Source organism: Macaca nemestrina, chromosome 13, assembly GCF_043159975.1.
Source record: "Macaca nemestrina isolate mMacNem1 chromosome 13, mMacNem.hap1, whole genome shotgun sequence".
NCBI classification, from domain to species: Eukaryota; Metazoa; Chordata; class Mammalia; order Primates; family Cercopithecidae; genus Macaca; species Macaca nemestrina.
Genome location: NC_092137.1, coordinates 33,315,656 through 33,340,523, shown reverse-complemented (window position 1 = coordinate 33,340,523; position 24,868 = coordinate 33,315,656). Strand labels below are relative to the sequence as shown.

General features: G+C 40.0%; 1 protein-coding gene across 18 annotated transcripts in view; it reads right to left on the bottom strand.

Annotated features, from left to right (window-relative positions):
• Positions 1-24,868, bottom strand: part of LOC105464817 (latent transforming growth factor beta binding protein 1) — a 445,139-nt gene that overhangs the window by 87,630 nt on the left and 332,641 nt on the right. For all 18 annotated transcript variants that reach the window (XM_024787691.2, XM_024787692.2, XM_011712889.3 and 15 more), the window contains 4 exons: positions 19,944-20,066; positions 12,627-12,749; positions 11,557-11,679; positions 3,827-3,949 (listed from right to left, as the gene is read on the bottom strand). In XM_024787691.2, coding sequence (XP_024643459.2) covers positions 3,827-3,949; positions 11,557-11,679; positions 12,627-12,749; positions 19,944-20,066 — 492 coding nt within the window. The remainder of the gene's footprint in view (positions 1-3,826; positions 3,950-11,556; positions 11,680-12,626; positions 12,750-19,943; positions 20,067-24,868) is intronic.

Sequence of the window (24,868 nt, the reverse complement as noted above, 5' to 3'; positions counted from 1 at the left end):
CTTGTTGATCTTCCTGTGCAACAGAAATTCTGGCAATTATTGATTTAACCATCTTCCTTTATTAATCCTGAACTCTTGACCCTTCCATCTGCCTCATAATTCAGATTATTTGGCCTGCCCATTGCTGAATAAAAATAAGAAACCAAGCAGGAATTACTCATACTTTCTTAACAATTCTCCTATTCTTGTTACTGTCACTAGTTTTTAGGTATTTCAAGCAAGGTCAATGAACCATTTTCTACTTATATATTTCTCAAAATGATTTTACTCTGTGAAATTCTTTACTTTTTTAAATAAAATCTCTGATATTGTCTATGTTTGTTCTCTAGCTATTGGTAATAGCTTAGATTGACCATCCTTTTTGAATTTTGACCTCCTTTTGGTCCTCAGATCCACTCTTTATCTCCAACCTGCTGCCCAAGAATTACCTCTATCTAAGGAAGAAGGTGGCATGAAGTTCCACTGGCCTGGGGATCAAGCCCAGGACCTATATCCATCTTATTGATCCCCCTTCTTATTTTATACTATGTCTCAGTGTGGTCCTTTAAAAAAATACCTGCTTTGCAACTTTGCATAGGGAATAACGTGCACAAAGTTTTTGCATCAAAAAAGTCACTGATTAACACAAATAATTGTCTCAAAAGTTTGATGACAGGAACTGAAGATGAATTCCTAGACTCTTTTTTTTTTTTTTTCCAGGAAACTGCTAAGAAAGAACAACATGAATATTTGGAACTAGGGAAACATATGCATTCAATTTGGATTGTACTTATTGAGGCATTTCTAAACTATGCTGCTAGTAACTTCGAGCTGAAAGCCAGATTATATTTAAGTTGGGTTTCTTTCATGGGTCCGCGATTCCACAGAAATTCATAATTTGGCATGCGTAAATCAAAACATGAAACTGAACTGCATTCTGAATCTCAAATGTATCCTGCCACATTTCTAAAGAGACTATTAACATGGAATTTCCATACTGTTTGTATATTATCGTTAGTTTTGTGTGGGAAAGAAAATCTTAAACATGCTTCCAACCGAAAATGCCTTACTGAATATAGAAGTATTTTCAGAACATTAGGTAAGGTTTAAAGTGTATGCCTATCACACACTGTTATTCAAACATGTCCATGGTTATTAGCATTGCCATCAATTACATTTTCAGAATTTAAACAAACTCTGAAATCTACACCTCTCTACAGAATGCTGACATGATCAGGGATTAGAGAAAAGTAGGCTACTAATTTCAGGCAGAGTGAAAGATCACAAAACTGCCTCTAGTGACATAGCGAAAAGAGATAATTCAAAACAAGGTGAGTATATATGCCATCACATACAGCTTCTAATAGGAGGCGGTGGGTGATAAAACAGATTCACAGACACTATTCTTTAAACAGTACTAAGACCTACTTCAGAAATGCTTCTTCTCATTTATTTGGATTTACATTTTTCAGACATATTAACTTATTCTGGAAAATAGGAATAAACGTGACAGAGAATGAAGTCAATTTAATAATGATTGATAGTCAATAAAACCCTGTATGTTTGGAGTAGTTACATATTTGAGAGGTGATATCAAACCACAGACACAAATTTAATATATTGAGAGAATGGAGTAGTGCAATTAATGAATCAGATAACTAAATTAGTTCCGTGTGATTGAACTCTAGAAGTTAAATTTATGCAATATGAAATCTTGGTCCATTTTTATTAAGATTTGGTTTTGCCTGTATTTGGCTAAAACAAATTGTGACGAGAAGAATTAGAAAAGAAAATATACTTTTAAGCCAAAAAGCCGATAATAAAAACAAGATTCAGGGTTTGTTTTCCTTTTTTTTTTTTTGTTTCCATCTCTTGGTATTTTTATATAAATCAAGATTCATTTTGTTAAAAGGTAATAGTCCCAAAGTGGAAATATTCTCACATATATTTATAATTCAAATGTTCCTTCTCTTTTGCTTTAAATCCAAGCACATTTAATTTCTGCATTGGAAAAAACTGAATTTCACCTTATTGCATTAGGATGGCAAATAAATGCATGATCTCAAATGAGGTACATGGTATATTTAAACCTTGGGATTTTAAAAATATCTGTCTTGGGTACACATCAAGTGCAGGAAAGTATATATTTAAACATTGGGATCAGCAAAGGAATTAATTTTTAAAAACCTTGTGGCAAAGGTCCATGTTTTCATTTCTCTGAAACACAGTTGGGTGTGACTGGTAATACAGATATATAATTCCAGTGCCACTATCTTAGAGAATAGACACCATCTTCTACTACAAGAATACCGTTATTTGGGACATGAGAGATGAGATATAATTCATGGCAATTCAGAATTTTAAAAAAATCATACATATTCAGTAATAGTGGGTAAAAAGTAACTCCAATGATTTTTTTATCTATTTGTGCTTTGGGATACACTGCACAGTTCCATAATGGTAGATAAACAAGAAAAAATAATATTTATCAGGTATCAGAAATAAAAAGATATAAAGGTAAAATAAGTGTGAATTTTCAGTGGAAAATATAAACATGGGTTTACTAATACTAGTAAATATAGGAAAGCTTGTGGGGCAAGTCAGGTATAGCTAAAAATGTTGGTATACAGAATCTAGAGAATTTAATTTTTTTTAGCTATGGTGTCGAAATGACTCAATGGGCTACCTTGTGAGAGAAATCACTTAATTTCACTTTATTCTTTGTTTTGGCTATAAATGTAACAATAATTGGTATGGTAATGTAGGGAAGAGTAGTGGGAAAAGATCCTGGGTTCAAATCTCAACTTTACCACTCATTAGAGAGCAGCATACTCATTAACTTCTCGGAGCCTCAGTTACTCATGCACCAAATGAATTCAAGAAAAGCTACCTCTGAAGTTGCTGTAAGAATTCAAAGAGATACCAAGATATCTACAGTACTCAGCACACTGAAGCAGCTCAGTTAAAGCTGCTGTGATTGTTATTATTAGTACCTGTGTCGTGTTGCCGTGTTTTTATTAGCACCCTGTGTGCACTGTACAGTTTGGAAGATTAAACGTGACAGGACATTGAAAAAATATAAGATCCCCTTCTTCATGATTTTGAACAAATTATTAGTGAGGCTTTTTAGGAAAAGAAAAAGCAATGGTGAGCCAGGCGCAGTGGCTCATGCCTGTAATCCCAGCACTTTGGGAGGCTGAAGTGGGTGGATCATGAGGTCAGGAGTTCAAGACCAGCCTGGCCAAGATGGTGAAACCCCATCTCCATGAAAAGACAAAAATTTGCTGGGACTGGTGGCAGGCACCTGTAATCCCAGCTACTCAGGAAGCTGAGGCAGGAGAATCGCTTGAACCTGGGAGGAGGGGGTTGCAGTGAGCCGAGATAATGCCACCGCACTCCAACCTGGGTGACAAGCGGGAGACTCTGTCTCAAAAAAAAAAAAAAGCAATGGTGGGCACTGGATAAAAACAGAGTCAGAAAAGGACAGATAAATATCACCTATGAGACAAAATAAAATATGCCCATAAAAGACGCTACAAAGATAATTCAGAACCCAGTGCCAAGGTTACAGCATGGAAGGAACAGTAAAGTACAGGTGACCTCAGCATGGAAGCACGCAGAGCGACGACACAGCTCTGACTGGTGTGAGTTTCAGGTGACACTATGTTGACAAAGCAACACCTTCCTGCACTTGATGTGGACCCAAGACAGGTATTTTAATATCAAAAATGGACATAGATTATTGACATACAAATCACGTGGCAAAACCACAGACTATCATCTGGAAACACGGCAGAACTGAAGAATCACATAAATAATGACTGGGGAAAAGGAGAGCAAGAAATACCTTGACATGTTTTATTGTCGTCTAGCTGGAATCCATCTGGGCAAGTACAATCATAGGACCCCGCAGTATTAATGCAGTCTCCTCTCTGGCAAACACTCTTGTCCTCCAAGCATTCGTTGATATCTAAAAACCAATTTAAAAAATTTTAAAGACTAAATAAATCACATATCAGAAAAGTAGACATTTCTCTTACATGTAAAGGTGCACTAATTTACATCATTTATAATATATAATTTTAAATACACGACAACTTAAAAACATTTTTTTAAATAAAGCATTTTAAAAGGTGTTTTGCTTTGAACAAGAGATGAAACTTTTTTTTTTTTTTTGAGACAGAGTCTTGCCCTGTCACCCATGCTGGAGTGCAGTGGTGCTATCTCGGCTCACTGCAACCTCCACCTCCCGGGTTCAAGTGATTCTCATGCCTCAGCCTCCTCAGTAGCTGAGATTACAGACGCCCACCACCACGCCCAGCTAATTTTTGTATTTTTAGTAGAGATGGGGTTTCACCATGTTGGCCAGTCTGGTCTTGAACTCATGACCTCAAGTGATCCACCCACCTCAGCCTCCCAAAGTGCTGAGATCACAGGCGTAAGCCACCACACCTGGCCAAGAAATGGAACTTTTAAACATCAAATGAAATTAAATGGAAGAGGAATAGTCAAAATTCTGAAGCAATTAATAATTTACTTGATTATGTTGTTGGTGATGATAAAGACTTAAAATATTTCAAAAATACTTATTAAGTATATCTTGAGCAACACTTGATCTACTTATACAAGCTCCTGTATTATGCATTATAGAAAATATTTAAAAGTTTTCAGCATGGTCTTTGTTCCCAAAGAGAAATGTCTATTCAAAGAAACAAACTATACTGTATTATTAACAATAAAATAAACAAATGATATTGTATTAAACACAAAACATTACATTGTTTTATAAGTCCAAACCAATTTAACACAAGAATTGTCACAAAATATAATTATCTGACAAAATGATAGCATCGACTTTAGGGGTCATATGCATTTAGACAAAGAGTATCATAAAGTTTAAAATAAAACTTTTGCGTAACAGAAGCATATTTGTAAATTTACTTATAGTAAATTTCACACTAGGGTAGAATATGGGGGAGTCGGAAGAGGAGGGACTTTTGAACAGAAGGAGAACAGCAAGATCAAAAACCTAGTTTAAGTCACTTAAGTCAGCAGCTGTAACAAACAGGTTTGAGGTAGCCTGGATTTTAAAAAACGTTTAAGAATGTTAAAAAATTTCACAGCAAATGCGCAACCCACAGTGGTATATGTAACCAATAATGAGCTTTGACTGTGAGAATGAAAGACAATTAACTACCCCCCTTCACCGCATGAACGCGGGCAGATCTTTCTCGAGGGCTGCTGATTACCATGTTTACCCCTAGTCAAAGCTCATTATTCCTAATGTACTCCATGAGCCCCTCTTCTGTTGTGTCTGTGAGGATTTAAGTTATTAGCAATGAAGAAAGCTAAGGAACAAAACCTTCTTTGTTTTCTCAGAATTTGGCATTTTATGGCGTTTCTTGCAAATAATTATAATTGCTGCCAAAATATGAGCAATTCCAGGAAGAAGTGAATATGGAGACTGTTGCCATCTGTCTAATACGCCCCGCTGTCTGGTTCAAGTACGGTGATACCGAATTTCATTTTTCTCCTAGAATCCAATCAACCAATTAACTGGCTTCTGTCCTATTCATAGGGCAAACCAAAGAGAAATAAGAGTGCCTTATCAATTCTTTCTATCAAATAAAAACAAGTTATTATAATGACTGTTCACCCAGAATTAAAATGCTTCCAGGTACTGACCCTAAAACATAAAACACAGGTGATGTGAATTTGTCTCAACTAAGGCAGGTTCTCAACTTTTTCTTTAATGTGTTTTTCTAACTTTACTGAAGTATAATGTACATAAAATAAATTCATCTGCTTAAGAGTCAGCTCAATGAGTTTTTTTGTTTTTGTTTTTTTTTTTTTTGAGACGGAGTCTCGCTCTGTCGCCCAGGCTGGAGTGCAGTGGCGCGATCTCAGCTCACTGCAAGCTCCGCCTCCCGGGTTCACGCCGTTCTCCTGCCTCAGCCTCCCGAGTAGCTGAGACTACAGGCGCCCACCACCACGCCCAGCTAATTTTTTTGTATTTTTAGTAGAGACAGGGTTTCACCGTGTTAGCCAGGATGGTCTCGATCTCCTGACCTCATGATCCACCCACCTTGGCCTCCCAAAGTGCTGGGATTACAGGCTTGAGCCACTGCGCCCAGCCAGCTCAATGAGTTTTGACAAATGTATACACATCCTTGTGATCACCATCCCAATCAAGGAATAGGCATTTCCATCCCCAACACATTCCCTCTCACTCCTTTTGTGCTTGGGGGCTTCCTCCTCTCGGCATAATAGTTTTGAGATTCACCCACGTTGTTGTGCGTATCAGTAGTTCTCTGTCTTTATTGCTGGGCAGAATTCCATTGGATGAATGCACCATAATTTGTTTACTCATTCACCTTTTGATGAGCATTTTGGGTTGCTTCCATTTGGGCCATTGTGAATAAGGTTTCTATAAACATTTCTAGAATCATAAGTCTTTGTGTGAACATATGCTTTTAGCTTTTTTGAGTAAATACCCAGGAAAAGGATGCAGGGGTCATGGAATAGGGTTATATTTAAGTTTTGAACAACTGTTACCTAAAATGGCTGTAGCAATTACATTCCCACAGGAAACGTTTGAGAACTCCGATTGTTCCACATTTACTCTGATAGCTCTACAACTGTTTTAATGGGTGCAAAGCAGACAGTTTTTTTTTTTTTCTTTTGTTTTGGAGATGGAGTCTCGCTCTGTTGCCAGGCTAGAGTGCAGCGGTGTATCTCGGCTCATTGCAACCTCCGCCTCCGGGGTTCAAGCAATTCTCCTGCCTCAGCCTCGCAAGTAGCTGGGACTACAGGCGCCCGCCACCACGCCCAACTAATTTTTGTATTTTTAGTAGAGATGGGGTTTCACCATGTTGGCCAGAACGGTCTCGATCCCTTAACCTCGTGATCCGTCCGCCTCGGCCTCCCAAAGTGCTGGGATTACAGGCGTGAGCCACCATGCCCGGCTCTGTTCATGCTACTTTAAAGTAATTTGATTCTCATTTATTTTCCAAAATCTAAGACAAAAAATGAATGTGAGGGAAAACAGCATTAAGTGTTTATAAATAATTATATACATTAGAAAGCTGAGCATATGTTAGGGTTAGGTTTAGTGTAATTTTTTTTTTCTTTTGCAAAGCCTTTATCTGTCTTCAAAGCAATAAAAAGGTTGAACATTAAGAGAGCCCAATATGGTACTGTTTCATACCACCACCTGAGGTAGTACGAAAATATCTATTTTTCCCAGAAGTAGAGTAACAGGTTTTAAGGGCAGGAACAGTGAATCACTGTCATCTTTCCACCAAGACTGAGCCTGCTGATGTCACCAACTACTTCCAGCTTGCTAAAAATCCCATGGTTAACTTTTGGTCCTTCTGTTACCTAGCAATCACATTTGACACAATTCATCACTCCCTCCTCCTTGAAACACTTTCTTCTCTTGGATTCTGGGTTTTCTCCTTCGTCACTTGCCACTTTTCCCTCAATCTCCTTTGCTGGTTCTTACCCATTTCCTCACTTCTGAATGTTGGAGGGCCCGGGATTTCTCTCTCTCTCAGCTATACTCATTCCCAATCAATTTCATGGCCTAGAACTCACCCCTAAATTCCAAATGCAGAGATCCAATTGCCTTTCAGATATCTTCCTTTGAATATTCATCTTGGGCATCGAAAACAGAAAGTGCCCACATGGTGCCCCTCATGTCTCCACACGGCTGGTTCCTCGGGCATCCGCACCTGCTATTCCTCTGAACTCAATGCTCTACCCATAAATGATTAAATGTTATCATCCCAGGGAGGCCTCTACTTGCCTCTTTATTTAAAATCACCACCCTCCCTCAGCACTCCCCATATACCCCACTCTATTTTTTCTGTAAAATGTATTGCCATTTAACAAACTATATATTTTACTTCTTTATCATACATAAATATTTTGAGACAGAGTCTCGCTCTGTTGCCCAGGCTGGAGTGCAATGGCGCGATCTTGGCTCATTGCAACCTCCGCCTCCTGGGTTCAAGCGATTTTTCTGCCTCAGCCTCCTGAGTAGCTGGGACTACAGGCGTGCACCACCATGCCCAGCTAATTTTTATTTTTTTATTTTTATTTTTGTTTTTAGTAGAGACGGGGTTTCACCATGTTGGCTAGGATGGTCTCGATCTCCAGACCTCGTGATCCACCCGCCTCGGAATTCCCAAAGTGCTGGGATTACTGGCGTGAGCCACCACGCCCGGCCATTTATTGTATTTTTTTGTTATCTCCCACACTACAATGTAAGCTACACAAGGGAAGGAATTTCTGTTTGGTTTATTGCACTATGCCTAGAACAGTGCCCGGCACAAGTTCCACACTAAATAAGTATTTGAACGAATACATAAGTGAATGTATGAATGACTCTGATTTGGAAAGAAATACCAGAAAGAAATACTATCCCACCTTTCCACCTTTTTAAAATTTTGTCCACAAATAAATGACCAAGAACAAAGGGCACAGAGGGAAAGGGAAAGACATCGTAAGTAATGAGTCATCTCAGCTTTGTAAGGGACTGAAGGGAGCAACCTTAGTGAGGAAAAGTTAAGGTAGACACGAGATTAAAGACTGTGCTTGGAGGGAACGAGTCACAGGCTGACTCACCTTTGAAAGCTGAGATGCTCAAGACCCCTAAGAATGAGGACAATTGAGGCACCCTCATTATCACAGAATGAGTGGCTACCAAGCATGCCGGAGTCGGTAGCGCACAGAAGCAGGCACAACACTTGGGATTCTGACGATACGAGGAGGCCAGCAGGATGACAGGACAATACCGTCAGAAAACAAGGTCTTTGCCAGAGCTCTTAGGGGAAAATTACACATGTAAACATAAAAGCCAACAAGAAAGATGACTCTTCTTGCACAGCTGTGAGAGGCATGTGAACAGTCACAACTTAGTTAATTACGGCTAAATATCACTGGGGAGGGTCAGAAACATTGCTAGCTGGGAATTAGCAGGCTGAAGTGCTAACATAGTTTCTAAATTAGTTGGATGGACTCCAGTCCTATTTATAACCCAGCATACTAGGGAAACTAGTCCTGACTTTAAAAGAAAAAGGCCTGATTATATATTCTAAAAGAAGCTTTCTTATGGAACGTAATCATATCTCATATACATGAATAATGAAGAATAAGTTTGCTAAAATTTTTTGTGACTTTTCATGAAATGGATGTTTTTGGAATAAAAACCTTAAACTTCTGTTAAGATGCTTACACATTAAAAGAGGCAAAGCAGAGGAACATGCCCTCCGATGAACATGAGTTACACAAGACTGAATCAGCGCTGCAGTTCCTTCTTGGCTTGGCCAGGAATCAGGACAGAAGAGATGCGGATGGTCAGTTTATGTTTTCAGTGCCCTAGCACAGGGGTCCTCAATCCCTGGGCCATGGACTGGTACAGGTCCGTGGCCTGTTAGGAACCGGGCCGCACTGCAGGAGGTGAGCAGCAAGGAGGGAGCATTACCACCCGAGCTCCACCTCCTGACAGATCAGCAGCTGCATTCGATTCTTACAGGAGGGTGAACCCTCTTGTGAACTGCGCATGTGAGGGATCTAGGTTGCATGCTCCTCATGAGAATCTAACTAATGCCTGACGATCTGAGGTGGGACGGTTTCATCCTGAAGCCACCCCCTCACCCCATCCAGGGAACTGTCTTCCACAAAACTGGTCCCTGGTGCCAAAAAAGTTGGGGACCACTGCCCTAGCATACACCTTACCAGTTATTTAGTTCTAGAATAGATTCTTCCATAAATGGCTCCGTCCAACATGACCGACCCTCCCACCCTTGGGATGCCACTACCTTGAATCATTATCATTTACCCACATATTAGAGAGTTCCCAAAACACAACTTTTTCATACATAGTCATATCTTATATTATCACTTATCTGACCTATTTCTCAATAGGGGTGTGTGTGTGTGTGTATATATATGTGTGTGTGTGTGTATATATATATATTATTTTTTTGAGACAGTCTTACTCTGTCACACCCAGGCTGGTACAGTGGTGTTAGCTCTCTGCAACTTCCGCCTCCCTGGTTCAGGCCACTCTCCTGCCTCAGCCTCCTGAGTAGTTGGGATTATAGGTGCCCATATCACGCCTGGCTAATTTTCTCTTCTTTCTTTTTTTCTTTTTGAGACGGAGTCTCACTCTGTCACCAGGCTGGAGTGCAGTGGTGCGATCTGGGCTCACTGCAAACTCTGCCTCCCGGGTTTAAGCAATTCTCTTGCCTCGGCCTCCTGAGTAGCAGGGACTACAGGTGCGCGCCACCATGCCCAGCTAATATTTGTATTTTTTTTAGTAGAGATGGGGTTTCAGCATGTTTGCCAGGCTGGTCTCTAAGTCCTGACCTCAGGTGATCCGCCCACCTCGGCCTCCCAAAGAGCTGGGATTACAGGCGTGAGCCACCACGTCCGGCCCCAATAGGTACATTGATTACAACTTTTCATTGGTGTTATTAACTCTTTGAGGAACATGATCACCTTAGGATAAAATCTTAGAAGTTGATTTACTGATTCATTAACAGTATACACTTTAAGGCCTTTAAAACACTGCCAAAATCGCCTTCCCGAGGGTTGGCTCATTTTACACTCGCAGCAACAGGAGGATATGGGGACTCAGCCACTTGTGACTGCTTGTGCCAAGTTCTCTGGTCAGGAATGCAGATGCTGTAAACGACAATGGATCTTTCCAATCAACTGGACCGGTAGTGAAAAAGGATTTGGGGCTGCTGAAATACGTGTCATGAAACCATTCACCAACAGGCTCATCCACTTCTCTCAAAGGTGGGATTCAGACCCTCCTTCAAAAACTCGGACCCTGCATGGGAGACACAACCCTGCCAACACTCCTATTCTGGTGTCACAACTGACAGGCTCTAAATGCAGCGAAGCCCCAGGTGGGCTGGGGAAAAGCTTGTTACTTAGGCGGACAATGAACACAGAGCAAGGTCACAAGGGACAGACTGGTGGTAAAAGTGAAAAAGAAGTCCACTGGGAGAAGATATTCCCCTCTCCATAAGCAGGCCTGTTTCAGGCATCCAACCACTGCAGAGAGCTTCTTAGCCAAACAAGTAGTGGAAGTGGTTGATAACTGCACGATGCTGGACACGTGGGATATCTTTCAGAAATATTTTATGCAAAAAGCCAAAAACTGAATTGACGTTTGGCTCTGAAAAACCTTCTAATTACCTGGACACTGAAGTTGTATTTACTTATTTGGAACATTTGGAAATTGGTTCTGCATAAATAAGGTGTTGCAGTTCAGAACTATGCACCCATTATAAACCATCTATAGCTGGTAAAGTTAAACTGATTCCTTTATGCCTCTGGCTGGCACAAGTCTAAAAGACAGCTCCAAGCAGTGCAAAGAAAATCTGGACTCTACTCCCTTCTTTGAATTATTTGTGTGACCCCGGGAAGACACTGTGCAGCGACCTAATGTCTTCACTATGAAATCAAGAGATTGGGCTCAAAGGATCAAGGCTGAGAAGATGCCCAGATTTCCCTCCAATCTGGGCATTTTATGATTCTGAAATCAGGAGGAATTCTTACCTTCACAGTGGTCTCCAAGCCCAGACGCTCTGTAACCCTGGTCACACACACACTGAAAAGAGCCCTCAGTGTTCCTGCACTGCCCATGAGCACAGAGATGATGGTGCTGGCATTCATCAATGTCTATGAGCAAGAGAATACAAAGAAATTGTAGAAGTGGTGCTTCAAAAACATTTTCAATCAGTCTCAATTGGATCAGTGTAAATTCTAGAAAGACAATGTTGATACAAGTAATGACCATCATATATTGTCGCTTTTGTAATACTACCTCAGGAGACTTTTTTGCTTATCGAATATACAGAGTATACATGAAGACATGGATATTGTTTCTTTATAAAACAATTGGCCTTATACAGTGTGGATTCTGTTCTTAAATAAGAAATGGTGTTTCCTCTCAAGAAGTCTGGACACTTGTGGTTGACACAGGTGGTTGACACAAGTTCAGGAAGCACATACTTATTGGGAAGTGAAGTATTTCTGTGTGAAATTCAATGAAATATTTCTTTAAAAAGTCTAAGGTCAACTCCAGCAAATCCAGAATCCTCACTATCACCTATAGGAACAGAACATATTTTGCAAACTTTATCTCTAAGGGGGACATTATTACAGTTTCACTGAGAAGTCTTCTTTAGCGATTTTTTTAAAAGGCAAAAATTTTTCAACACTAAATACAAAAAATTAAGGTTATTAACATTCCACAGCATAAAGCAGCCAGAAATAACGACTTTCTAATTGCTGAAATCCAAGCATATAAAACCTTTAAATTAATTTACATGTTTAAATGGAAATTGCCTTCTGTAGTAAAGAATTACACAGAGAGCAATAATTTTTCTTCCTAATACTAATGCCTAGCCATTGATAGCTAATGCCATAGGTTTTCAAATTTAATTGTCTTCCATCTTGTTTTATTGACTTTCCTAATTTATGTTTAAGTCCCTGGCTTTCTGGCACTATGATGCAATTATCTAGGTAATTTTTTTAAAAGGTACACTCATTTGATTGAGGGTACATTTTTTCAGATCAGGTGCTTTAAGCTGAAGTTTCAGTAGTTCATGTTACTACACTCTTACCTTCACACTGGTCTTTAGCTGCCGACAGCTGGTACCCCTGCCCACAGGTGCACCTGAAGGAGCCCTCGGTATTTTTGCACTGCCCGTTTACGCATAGATTCCCTTGCTGACATTCATCAATATCTGCAAACACAACAATGGCAATTTTTCTGAAAAAGGGACTACCCAGGAGAATGCAGTGCTCCCTGCAATGCATTCTGGGGTTAGTGTTACAAAAATAATAGTAGTACTTATGTCTGGCACTACACACTTTAGTATGTATCACTCCACCTATGCTGTTGTATCAACCTCAGTATACTGAACTACAGAATAGAAGTAACTACAAATAGACAATAAATCAGTAAACTACTTATAATAATCATACTCCTCACCGTCAGTGTCTTGGAATACAACATGAAATATTTTAAAGTTGCAAACAGAAGGCAGAACCTGATACAATATAATGGCGCTTAGACAATTTGTAGACCTGTTTAGTTTCATGAAAGAAGTCAGAAGTAGAACTCTACTAGGAATTTGAAAAACAAAACCAAAAACATAAGCAGTTACGGAAGGAAACAGATAATTCTACTTTATCTAGAAGTTGAACTGTAAGGCCAAACGGTTGTATACAGAACTCTGGCTCATTTTCAAAGTAACAAGGAAAGCCAAGAGAAATGGTAGTATTATGATGACTGCTGAATACCAAAGGAGAAAGTGATAAGTGAGGATTTTTAAACATGCTTTGACTGAAGATAAAACCACTAACTGAGAAAGAATATAATTCTTAATAAGTGTCCTAGAAAATGTCATGTATGCAAAGTTATACAACCGAAGTAAAGGACTGGCTTCATCCATAATTTGAACACGTCTGGTAAGAGTAGAGTTTTCCAGATGTTTTTGTTTGGCCATCATATTGGTCTGACCTAAGCAGATAATGCTGTCTTGTCTTGTCTTGTCTTGTCAGTGCAAATACAACCTCAGAATGTTTTGCTGAACAGCTAGCCAACTTGTAAGAGTCTATGATTATTAAAACATGGTAGGTACAACCAATCTTCATCACCTACATGACAGGTTTGTTGTGAAGATTACCGAAGGGAACAGATATAAAACACATAAGCCCTGTACTCACAGTGGGAGAAAGGAGCTCTAATCTAAAAGAAGTAATAGAGTAATAAAAAAAAGGGAGATTTTTAAAAAATCATGTCCTATAGATCAACGTATGACTGTTGTTTTCTTCAAATTTTCTTATTTAAAATGCATCTAAAAGTGTTTGTCAGGAAAACTCAATTAACTATATAGGCCTTTCACTCAAGTATTATTGACAATTACGTGTTTACCCTAAGCAAAGTTTTATTTCTTTTTTTTTTTTTGAGATGGAGTCTCACTCTGTCACCAAGCTGGAGTGAGTGCAGTGGCGCTATCTCGGCTCACTGCAACCTCTGCCTCCCGGGTTCAAGCGATTCTCCTGCCTCAGCCTCCTGCCCAGCTCATTGTTGTATTTTTAGTAGAGAGGGAGTTTCACCATTGTTGACCAGGATGGTCTTGATCTCTGGACCTCATGATTCACCTGCCTCATTCTCCCAAAGTGATGGGATTACAGGCGTGAGTCACTGCGCCCAGCTAATTTTTGTATTTTTAGTGGAGACAGGGTTTTGCCATGTTGGCCAGGATGGTCTCGATCTCTTGACCTCGTGATCTGCCTGCCTCAGTCTCCCAAAGTGTTGGGATTACAGGCATTAGCCATCACGCCTGGCCGCAAAGTTTCATTTCTTAACCTCTAATGGGGCATTAACTCTTTAAATTTATCCAGATATAAGCAAGGTATCAGGTTATCCCTTCCTGAAATCGTTGAAATTGCTATTGAAATATTGAAACAGTTTCCTAAAATAGGGCTCACACAAAGTATTAATGTAATCAGAGTTCAAAAATTTCTTATTTTCTTTAATATTTCATAGCAATTACTTTAGTTGATTAAAAACTTTTGTTTTACCAATTGTGTTATTGGTCTCTTTTACTTATAAATAATTCCTGGCTGCCAATATTGCCTGTCCATAGAGAAATTAAACAAGGTAACTTTCATTTTAAAGATTATTTTATACCTTTCAGACACTCTAAGTCGCTTAGCTGTAGGAATGGTTGCCAGCAAAGATCAGCCTACATCACTATTTTCTTTTAGCACATTCTATAAAATACTTGGGATGTCAGTTCACGAACTGAGGACCAACAATAGCTCTTGTAGCTGGCTGGATCTCTCATATAACATCTGACAACATTTTTAGTGCTTTGGACTCTTTTTGACTTTCTCAGAGAAGACAACAAATTACGCAGTCCCATGTGAAGATGTCTGCAGCAGAGAGAGACCCTCCATTCCAAGGACTGTCAGGGTGTGCCAGACATCTTACATAACTGACTCATTTATGTTGCTAAGAATGTCAGGAGTAATTCATGACAAGTAATGACACATACACTTGGAATAACTTGAGGCAACACAGTGATCTTGAACAAGGTGATCTTTGGGTCTTTAAAATGACCAAAGGGAACAAAGATAGATTAATGCTAGGGATAAAAATATTTTTATTTTCTAATGAGGGATAACATTTCTGAGCCAAAAGAAAGCTTTCTAATAAAATACGCATGCCAGACAAATGTCTTCTTTCTTTTGTGCCAAGAATATCACACACCCCTGACATGTGAATGTACACCTGACATTATGTGATGACCAGAGCCTTTCAACTCTGTGTTCTTCTTCCCAAAAACCCATGACCCCAGTTTAATCATGAGAAAAACATCAGACGGATCCAGAGTGGGGAAAAGCTACAGGATTCTGGCCTATACTCTTTAAGACAGATAAGATCACGAAAACTAGGGAAAGATTCATTAGGGAGACAAGACAAGTAAATGCAATGTAGTATCCTGGACTGGATCCTGGAACAGAAAGAGGACGTGATTGGAAAAACTTATGAAATCCAAATAAAGTCTCGAGTTTAGTGACAAGGCTGGGCATGGTGGCTCATGCTTATAATCCCAGCACTTTGGGAGGCTGAAGTGGGCGGATCACAAGGTGGGCGGATCACAAGGTCAGGAGACCATCCTGGCTAACATGGTGAAACCCCATCTCTACTAAAAATACAAAAATTAGCCAGGTGTGGTGGCACGTGCCTGTAGTCCCAGCAACCTGGGAGGCTGAAGCAGGAGAATCGCTTGAACCCGGGAGGCAGAGGTTGCAGTGAGCTGAGATTGCGCCATTGCATTCCAGCCTGGGCGACACAGTGAGACTCCATCTCAATAAATAAGGCAGTATATCAGATCCTAGCTCTGACATGTAGAAGCTGTGTGAGCTTTCTCATCTGCTAAAAAAAAAAAAGAAAGAAAAAAAAAAGGAGCGGGGGGAACAATAATGCTTCCTCCTAGAGCTGATATGAGGATTGCATGAAATAATACAGGGACAGAGATCAAGTGGGAAGAATGAGTTAATGCATTCCAGACTGTAATGGGAGTAGAGGGCAAGGTTAAATGCTAAGTGGAAGTAATAGCCCTTTCTCACCTCTAAGCTTTGGCATGTGCTGTTTCCTCTGTCTGCCAAGTTTTACTCCCCTTTGTATTCAATACTTCAAGACCAAGTTCAAATAGCAATACCTTTGTGAAGCTTTCCCAGAAGCACACAAGCAGAGTTAGCCACACACTCTTTGGCTTTAACAAAACTTTGTTTATGCCTCTAATTTAGCAAACACCACCACCACCATGTCATGCTCTGCCCCTGCATTAATTAATTCTCTCTACGTGATCTCTGTCCCTGTATTACTTCATGCAATCCTCATATCAACTCTTACCAGGTACCATTATTGTTCCCTTTTATTTGTAGATGAGAAAAGTAAGGCTTAGTGAAGTAAGATGCCATAACTTATCCAAGCTCACACAGCTTCTATGCATCAGGACTAGGATCTGATATACTGCCTTAAAAAAAACCTAAATACTAGACTTTAATATATAATATAATCCTGGATATTAGATAGCCATTAGTTGTCTTGTCTCCCCAACCAATCTTTCCCAGGCTCAGCTGGGGTGGCAATGGCCGAGAGCAAGACAGTGGTAATGAGTCATTCATTCAACATGTGCCTACTTTGAGTATCCCATTAGAGAGTCCGATTCTCTAATTTTAGGGATGACACAATGTCTGGAAACCTGAGATTATTCTCCCAAGGTCATACCATGAACCACTGGAAGAGCCACATCAGGTAAGCAGTGAAGAAGAAGATGAATATGAAAGGCAGGATAATCTTGAACAAGTACTTGGGTCCAAATCAGCACAGAATCTTCACAGGGCAGTTGTGACATTGATTTGGATCGGTCAGAGAATGCGACTGTGACAACTAAGTTTGGAATATGAAGGAGGAGGACAGATTACAAGAGTTTTTATCAACAAGCAGATGAAAAAAATTAGGCAGATTAGGATGAAAGAAGATAAAATGGCAGGATATGAAAATACACTAGATATAGCAATCAAAGAGAACCATGACTCCTAAGGCTTGAGATCCTCATCCACCACTGATCCAGTGTATGGGGGAAGAAATAATACCTTTCAGATGCTTCTCGTATTTAATTTGGTCTGAGGAGATGCCTGGCTTAAGAAGTCAGTAGGAAACTGTGAATGTGAGCCAAAAGGGAAGGGACCAGGAGCAATGGAGGTGTGCCTACGTTAGATGTTCCACTAGGAGTGGCCAAGATCCACCGTTGCTCTGCTATATTATGGGAGCAAGGCATCAAATTCAGATGCCTGCACGTTCCCTACTGCCAGCGGAAGAGGCCCCAATTCTTACAGGATACCAGGGTGCCTACCATAGTGAGAAATTAATTATCACCCTAGATCCTTCACTTACATCAAGACACTTAAGAAGAACATTTTTACTTATTTTCTCTTTTGCCCTTTGCTAGAACACACTTTTAGATGTAAAAGTAAGCAGAAAAGAAAAAAATCTACAGATTTGACCATAAGAAAAAAATTTTTAAAAATCTTAAAAAGAAAAACTAGGGAAGACTTAGAGAAATTACAAGAGTGTACCACCAAAAATGTATATGTAATGTACATACATTTATTATTATTATTATTATCATTGAGACTCTATTTTGAATCTTGCTCTGTCACTCAGGATGGAGTGCAGTGGCATGATCTCAGCTCACTGCAACCTCTGCCTCTTGGGTTCATGTGATTCTTGTGCCTCAGTCTCCTGAGTAGGTGGGATTACAGGCGCATGCCACCAAGCCCGGCTAATTTTTGTATTTTTAGTAGAGACAGGGTTTCGCCATGTTGGCCAAGCTGGTCTCGAACTCCTGACTTCAGGTGATCCACCTGCCTTGGGCCTCCCAAAGTGCTATGCCCGGCCATGTGTACATACATTTATATATGTATTACATATAAAAAGAATTCATATACATTGATTCAAAAAATAAAAAGCCTGACAAATGAGAAATGATATTAATGGAAATTTTAAAAAGAAATATAAATGTTAAATAAGTATATAAAATAAATGTTTAAAAATTAGAAGTGTTCAGAGAATTGCTAAAGGGAATGAGCATATAAAACAAATATTAAACCTTTTTAGAATTAAAATAAATATATATTTGAAATGAGAATGTTCTCCTGTAAAAACAGTAAAAAGACCATGATACAATATATGTATCAAAATATCACTCTGTACCCTATAAATATGTACAATATGGACAATTATTATATGCCAATTAAAAAAACAAAAACAAAACCAAATAGTAAAAAAATTCAGAACATTTTTGCTGGGCGTGGTGGCTCACGCCTGTAATCCCAGCACTTTGGGAGGCTGACGCAGGCAGATCACAAGGTCAGGAGTTCGAGACCAGCATGGACAATATGGTGAAACCTTGTCTCTACTAAAAATACAAAAATTAGCCAGGCATGATGGCGGGAGCCTGTAGTCCCAGCTACTCGGGAGGCTGAGGCAGGAGAATCGCTTGAACCTGGGAGGTGGAGGCTGCAGTGAGCCGAGATTGCACCACTGCACTCTAGCCTGGGTGACAGAGTGAGACTCTGTATAAAAAAAAAAAAAAAAAAAAAGAACATTTTACCCAATAACTCCACTTTTATGAATAAGGAAATAATTCTAAAGTTCAGACAAAAGTTTATTTTTAAAAGAGACCTGGCCGGGTGCAGTGGCTCACGCCTGTAATCTCAGCAATTTGGGAGGCCGAGGTGGGCAGATCACCCAAGGTCAGGTATTCAAGACCAGCCTACCTAACATGGTGAAATCCCGTCTCTACTAAAAACACAAAAATTAGCTGAGCATGGTGGGAGGCACCTGTAATCCCAGCTACTCAGGAGGCTGAGGCAGGAGAATCGCTAGAACTCAGGAGGCAGAGATTGCAGTGAGTCGAGATAGCGCCACAGCACTCCAGCCTGGCAGGGAGAGCAAGACTGCGTCTCAAAAAAACACCAAAAACAAAGAAACAAACAAACAAACAAAAATTAGTCAGGCGTGGTGGTGGGTGCCTGTAATCCCAGCTACTCGGGAGGCTGAGGCAGGAGAATCACTTGAACTTGGGAGGTGGAGGTTGCAGTGAGCCGAGATTGTACCACTGCACTCCAGCCTGGGCAACAGAGTGAGACTTCAGCTCAAAAAAAAAAAGAGAGAGAGAGACCTGTACCAGTTTTGCTCACTAATAAGAAGTTGAAAATTGTGATATGGCAATATACTAGAATATTGTACAGCCTCTAAAAATAACATTTGAAAAAAAGTTATGAATGGAATGTAAAATGCTTATGGGAGATATACTATTAAGTGGTAAAAAGCAAGATATAAAATTCTACACAGAACATCTTTTTTTTACAATATCCATGAAATATGAATATTCATTAATGAGATTATGTGAGATTCTTATTTCTTCTCTCTCTGTATCTGCTAAATTTTCTAAAATGAGTGTATACTGGTTTCTTTAATATCAACTTTATTCAGAAATAATTCACATGCTATACAATTCTATTTAAAATGTACAATTCAATGGTTTTTAATATATTCACAGAGTTGTGCAACTGTGTGTATTGCTTTTATGGTGAGAAAAAAAATTTAGATGAACAGATCTGTGGCTTACAGACACTCAGCAAAAATACATCGTTTCCCTTCATGTAAATAGATATGCTCTGTATTTAACCACAGCCAGGAGCCACTTTCAGCCAAGCCAACCAATATGTGCTCTGAGTCGCTCGGTCAAAATAAACACAGGTAGCAGGGTTCCTTTTTCTAAGGCTAATTGCGCTAATCTATCTTTAAATGAAGTTTAAATAAAAATGGGAAACTTGATGGCAGTATTTACCTTTACAATGCTTGTGGTCCGGAGTCCGGGTATAGCCTTTGTGGCATGAACACATGTAGGAGCCTTCAAGGTTGGAACAATCACCATTTGTGCAGACGTTTGGTTCCAGGCACTCGTCCACATCTTGAAGAATGTTGCATAATGGAAAGAACAAAAAAAGAAGAAAAAGAAAACATGGATAAAGTTAGATTTGGTTAGAAATGGAAACAGTAGACCTTCAGAAGACCAGGCAGATTCTTAAAGATAAACTTTCAAATTAGCCCACAGGAGAAAAAGCAGCTTGTTGTGAGCTAAATGGATGACGGTTCTATACTTTAACTTACCTTCTGAAAGTAACTCAGAACCAAATATGCTCTATGAGTAAATTCAAGAAGTAAAGATGGCTTGTTGTAGGGGGGAGGAAGGAAGAGAGGGGAGATTTAGCGTAACGTCTCTACAAGAAAGAATTTTCCAAAGAACCAAAGACGGGTTGAGGTCTATTTTGGAAACTGATGAATTCAGTAGGATGGGAGAGTTCACAAAAGCAAAAGATATGACTCATGACCCAGAGAAATCACAGGGAAGTTTTAACAGAAAGGTAAAAAAGAGTCTAATAAAAAGCTCTAAAATGGCAGTGAATTCATATGATAAAAACCAAGTAAGCTAAGGGACAAATACAAGCCTACTGGGCAGTCTGAAGATAGGGGATAGGCTGAAGAGGTAGATAATAATAGCACCTAATCTTTATCAAGCACTTGCTACATGTGGGCATTAAAAGCTTTACATACACCATCTCATTTAACTCGAACAAAATCCGTATGGGCCAACTATTTTATGGAGGAAGGAACTGAAGCTTAGAGAAGTTCAGTAACCAGCCCGAGACCACATAGAAAAGGGTGATTCTAAGATTTGAACCCAAGCCTATCCTTTTAACCTGACTGTAAGTTTCTGTCACAGGCAAAGTTAAATCTAGTGATAGAAACAGTTAAAGAAAGAGAGAATTCATGAGTTGGGGTTTGTTTTTATTATTTGCTAACACAGCATTTATATTGAAAATCATCTAAAATTTATTTCATTAAAAAATATTAAGTTCCTACTATATATAACTATTTTTCAAAAATAAATATGTAAGTTCTGTGCTCCATTTGAATGAGCCTGGGTAGGTCCACTGTATGCCACAGTGACAGACACTAGGGAGGTATCAAGAAGCAAAAACTTAAAGAGGAAGAACTTAAATCACAAAATGCTAAAACTATACATACAACGTCACAATTTAGGCTTAATCTTATAGGGGTCTATAACATAATCAAAGCATCTTAAACATAAGGCAGGCAAACGAGGAGGAAAAGACATGTGACAGCATCCGTTTCACTTTTCAGTGCTCACTACACCACGAAAGCAGTAAAGTTTTCTACCCTCTTCAGGCAGTCACAACAAGCACACTGACAATACAAACCTAATCTTCAGCAATCCAGAGTCTAGAGTGCATGCATTTGCATTGCATTAAGACTGGATTCTTTCTTACAATGGAATGCAGAAATGGAGTTGTACTAAAACACGGCAAACATATCGGTGAGTGTGCACCTGGGTGTGTTCCCGGCGCATATTGAGAAGAGCCAAGGAAATGGTACCGCCTAGGTGCTCTGTGCTGCTTTCACAAAATATCACTAATTATGGTGAACTGACTCTAGTCCACGACAACAAAAATAGCACTTCCAGACTGACTCATTAACCACCCTTTCCTTGGTTGTGGGAATCCACTTCTGTAAACACTGAAGGCAAACAACTTGAAAGAAGCAGCCAAGCATTGGAGCCAAAGTAAATAATGGGAATGAGCCTAGACACCAGGCATAGCGATTCCAGACAGCAACAGGAAAATGTCATGTTTAGTATCTGGTTTTGTTTCAAAAATGTTAGCAAGTTCAGAAATGTATGGATTGCTCTCTTTAATTATTCATGCACCAGGGAAAGTGATTTATAAGGCTGTAGAATGTAACAGCAAAATCAATTTCTAAGACCATACTTTCTCTAGGTGAAGTAAATCAACAGACAGTGCAGATTACCATTTAGGAGACACTTACAAAACTTCTATTTTTCTAGGCTACTCATGATTAATGATGAAGCAGAATGCCTTGAAATATCTAGGGTAGCCTGATGTGTTTATTCTTTCTTTTACTTATTATAGACATAATTGCATGGAACCAGAATTCTGTCAAGCCAATCACTGTAGATAGAACAGTTTGAATGGAAAGTACATGACCTTAATGAAACTATGCTCCTGAAAAAACAGCAAGACAGTAAAATATCACTGAAGAATCTCTACAAAGAAGGAAGGTCTCCAGAGAGCAGCCACACATAAAACCACTTGGAGGACGCAAATGGTGTAAAATTAATTCAGCATTGTGTCGTTAGCCCAGATTTCTCTCCTAAACTGCAGAACCATGCATCCAGCTGGTCAGTGTACTGGACATCACCTTGATGTCCTCCAGGTACCTCTGAGTCTTTATGGCCAAAACTGACCCCTCCCCTGTCTTTTCTTTATGTTATTTTCCATACCAATATCTAGTACCGTTATCTACTCAAATGCCCAAGTCAGAAACCTGGGAGTTATACCTTCTAGAGTCCTTACTTTTGCTCTCCCTCTTTCCTCTCATTGTTTATTGCCCAGGAATACCAATCTGCCTTTCAAATCTCTCTCAAATCACCTACTTTCATTCTTTCTCACCTGAGTTACTGCCATAGTCTTTTCATTTGTTTTTCTAAGACTTGGCTTCTCTCATCCATTATTCAGCTTGCAGACAGAAAAAACCTTTTTCTAAAATACAAATCTGATAAATGGTGTTGGCTCCTCTACTTTAAAAACCTTCAATGGCTTTCAGTGTTCTTCAGTTTAGTCAAGGACACAAACTTGTGGGGCCCTGGGTGTAATGACAGCAGAAGGCTTGGCCCCCACTGTTCTAGCCTCCAACCCTTGGAAGATCTCCCATCAATGCCATAAGAAGTGCTATGCTTTGAAAAGGGTTTGTCGCTGCTAAAACTCATGTTGAGGCTTGGTTGTCAAGGTGGCGGCATAGGGAAGTGGTGCTTTTAAGGGGTGATTAGTTCATTAAGATAGATGAATGTCTTTCTCTCAAGACCGGGTTAGTTCTCGTGGGAATGAAATCGTTCCCAAGAGAGTGGATTGTTATAAAGTGAGGTTGCCTCTGTGTTTTGCTCTCTTTGCATGCGCTTGCTTCACCTCCCAGTTTTCGAGCATATGAAGACGCAGTATAAGGCCCTCACCAGAAGTGGCCAACAGATCTTGAATTTGCCAGTCTCCAGAACCATGGGCTAAATAAATAAACCTCTCTTCTTCATAAGTGACCTAGTCTCAAGGTGTTCTGTTACAGCAACACAAAACAGGTTATGAAGGAAGCGAGTGGTCCTTACCCATCCCGCCACCCACCCCATGGTTGTCCTATCCCGGCAGCAGAGGGAGGTGACTATGCCTCTGGTTTTCATGGTGGAGCTCAAAATTTGTCTTACTCTAAGATACGGTCTTACAGAATATTCATATTACCCAAATTCTTCCAGCGCATATACATGAGTTCAATAGGCCTTTGTGCTTTATCTGTTAGGAAACATCATAAAAACCGGTGTTGATAGAAAAATTGGTTCTAGCCAGGTGTGGTGGCTCTTGCCTGTAATCCTAGAAACTCAGGAGGCTGAGATGGGAGGACCGCTTGAGGACAAGAGTTTGAGACCAGTCTGGCCACTACAGCAAGCCCCTATCTCCACACCCAAAATCTTTTTTTTTTTTTTTTGAGATGGAGTCTTGCTGTGTCACCCAGGCTGGAGTGCAGTGGCACCATCTCGGCTCGCTGCAAGCTCCACCTCCCGTGTTCACGCCATTCTCCTGCCTTAGCCTCCTGAGTAGCTGCGACTACAGGTGCCCACTACCACACCCGGCTAATTTTTTGTATTTTTACTAGAGAGGAGGTTTCACCGTGTTAGCTGGATGGTCTTGATCTCTTGACCTTGTGATCCGCCCGCCTCGGCCTCCCAAAGTGCTGGGATTACAGGTGTGAGCCACCGGGCCCAGCCTCCAGCTTCTTTTCTTTCGGGGGGAAATGATAACATTACTCTCTCCGCATCCTCTGGTAACTGTCAATTCTCCACAATTTCACAGAGATGACTCCCAGCTGGCCAGTAATCCCACCTGGCTCATCGTCTCATTGCCTTGGGGTGTAATTCATCTAGGTGAAGAAACTTTAAAAAATTTACCTTCCTAATATCCTGGGAACATACCAGACTGTCTCAAGCCCCTCCCTGGTGGGCATAACCCACCATGTACAGAGGGTATTCAGATGTTACCCAGTCATGTTCTCCCCAGCCTGTGCTCACTTACATTTCATGTAGCAGCTGCTTGGGGTTGGCTAGAATTTGTCCCAGAGCAATAATTTACCTGTATTACTTTCTGTACTTTCAAAGAGATGAATATGTCAACATAGCCAATTATTTCTCTAAGGCTATTCAAACTCAAGTTTGTTCCTTAATCACCAATACAGGCTTCAGAGAGTGAGAACCACTTGAGATAGGGATAAAGCATCTTATTCTAGCACTATAGCTACATGAAAACACAGGATTACCCCCACCCCAAATGTGTCCATTACTCCAGCGATTCCTCAACTATTCTTCACACATAATCTTTTACACTAAAGAAGATGGGAGAACATATTTGGCAGAAAAGCAAGCACGGCAAAATGAGAGACAGATGTTGGTCCAGTCAGTGTGATGAAACCACCTCAACTGCACTTGAGGTACAGGAGATCCTCAGAATCTCACACCCCCTCTGTCAATTTTGATGAAGTTAAAATATGTGGTAGTAGCAGCAGAGCTGCTGACAAACATTTGTTACATAATCCTCAAAGAATCATCACTGCTTTTCAGAACTGGAGAAGAACCAA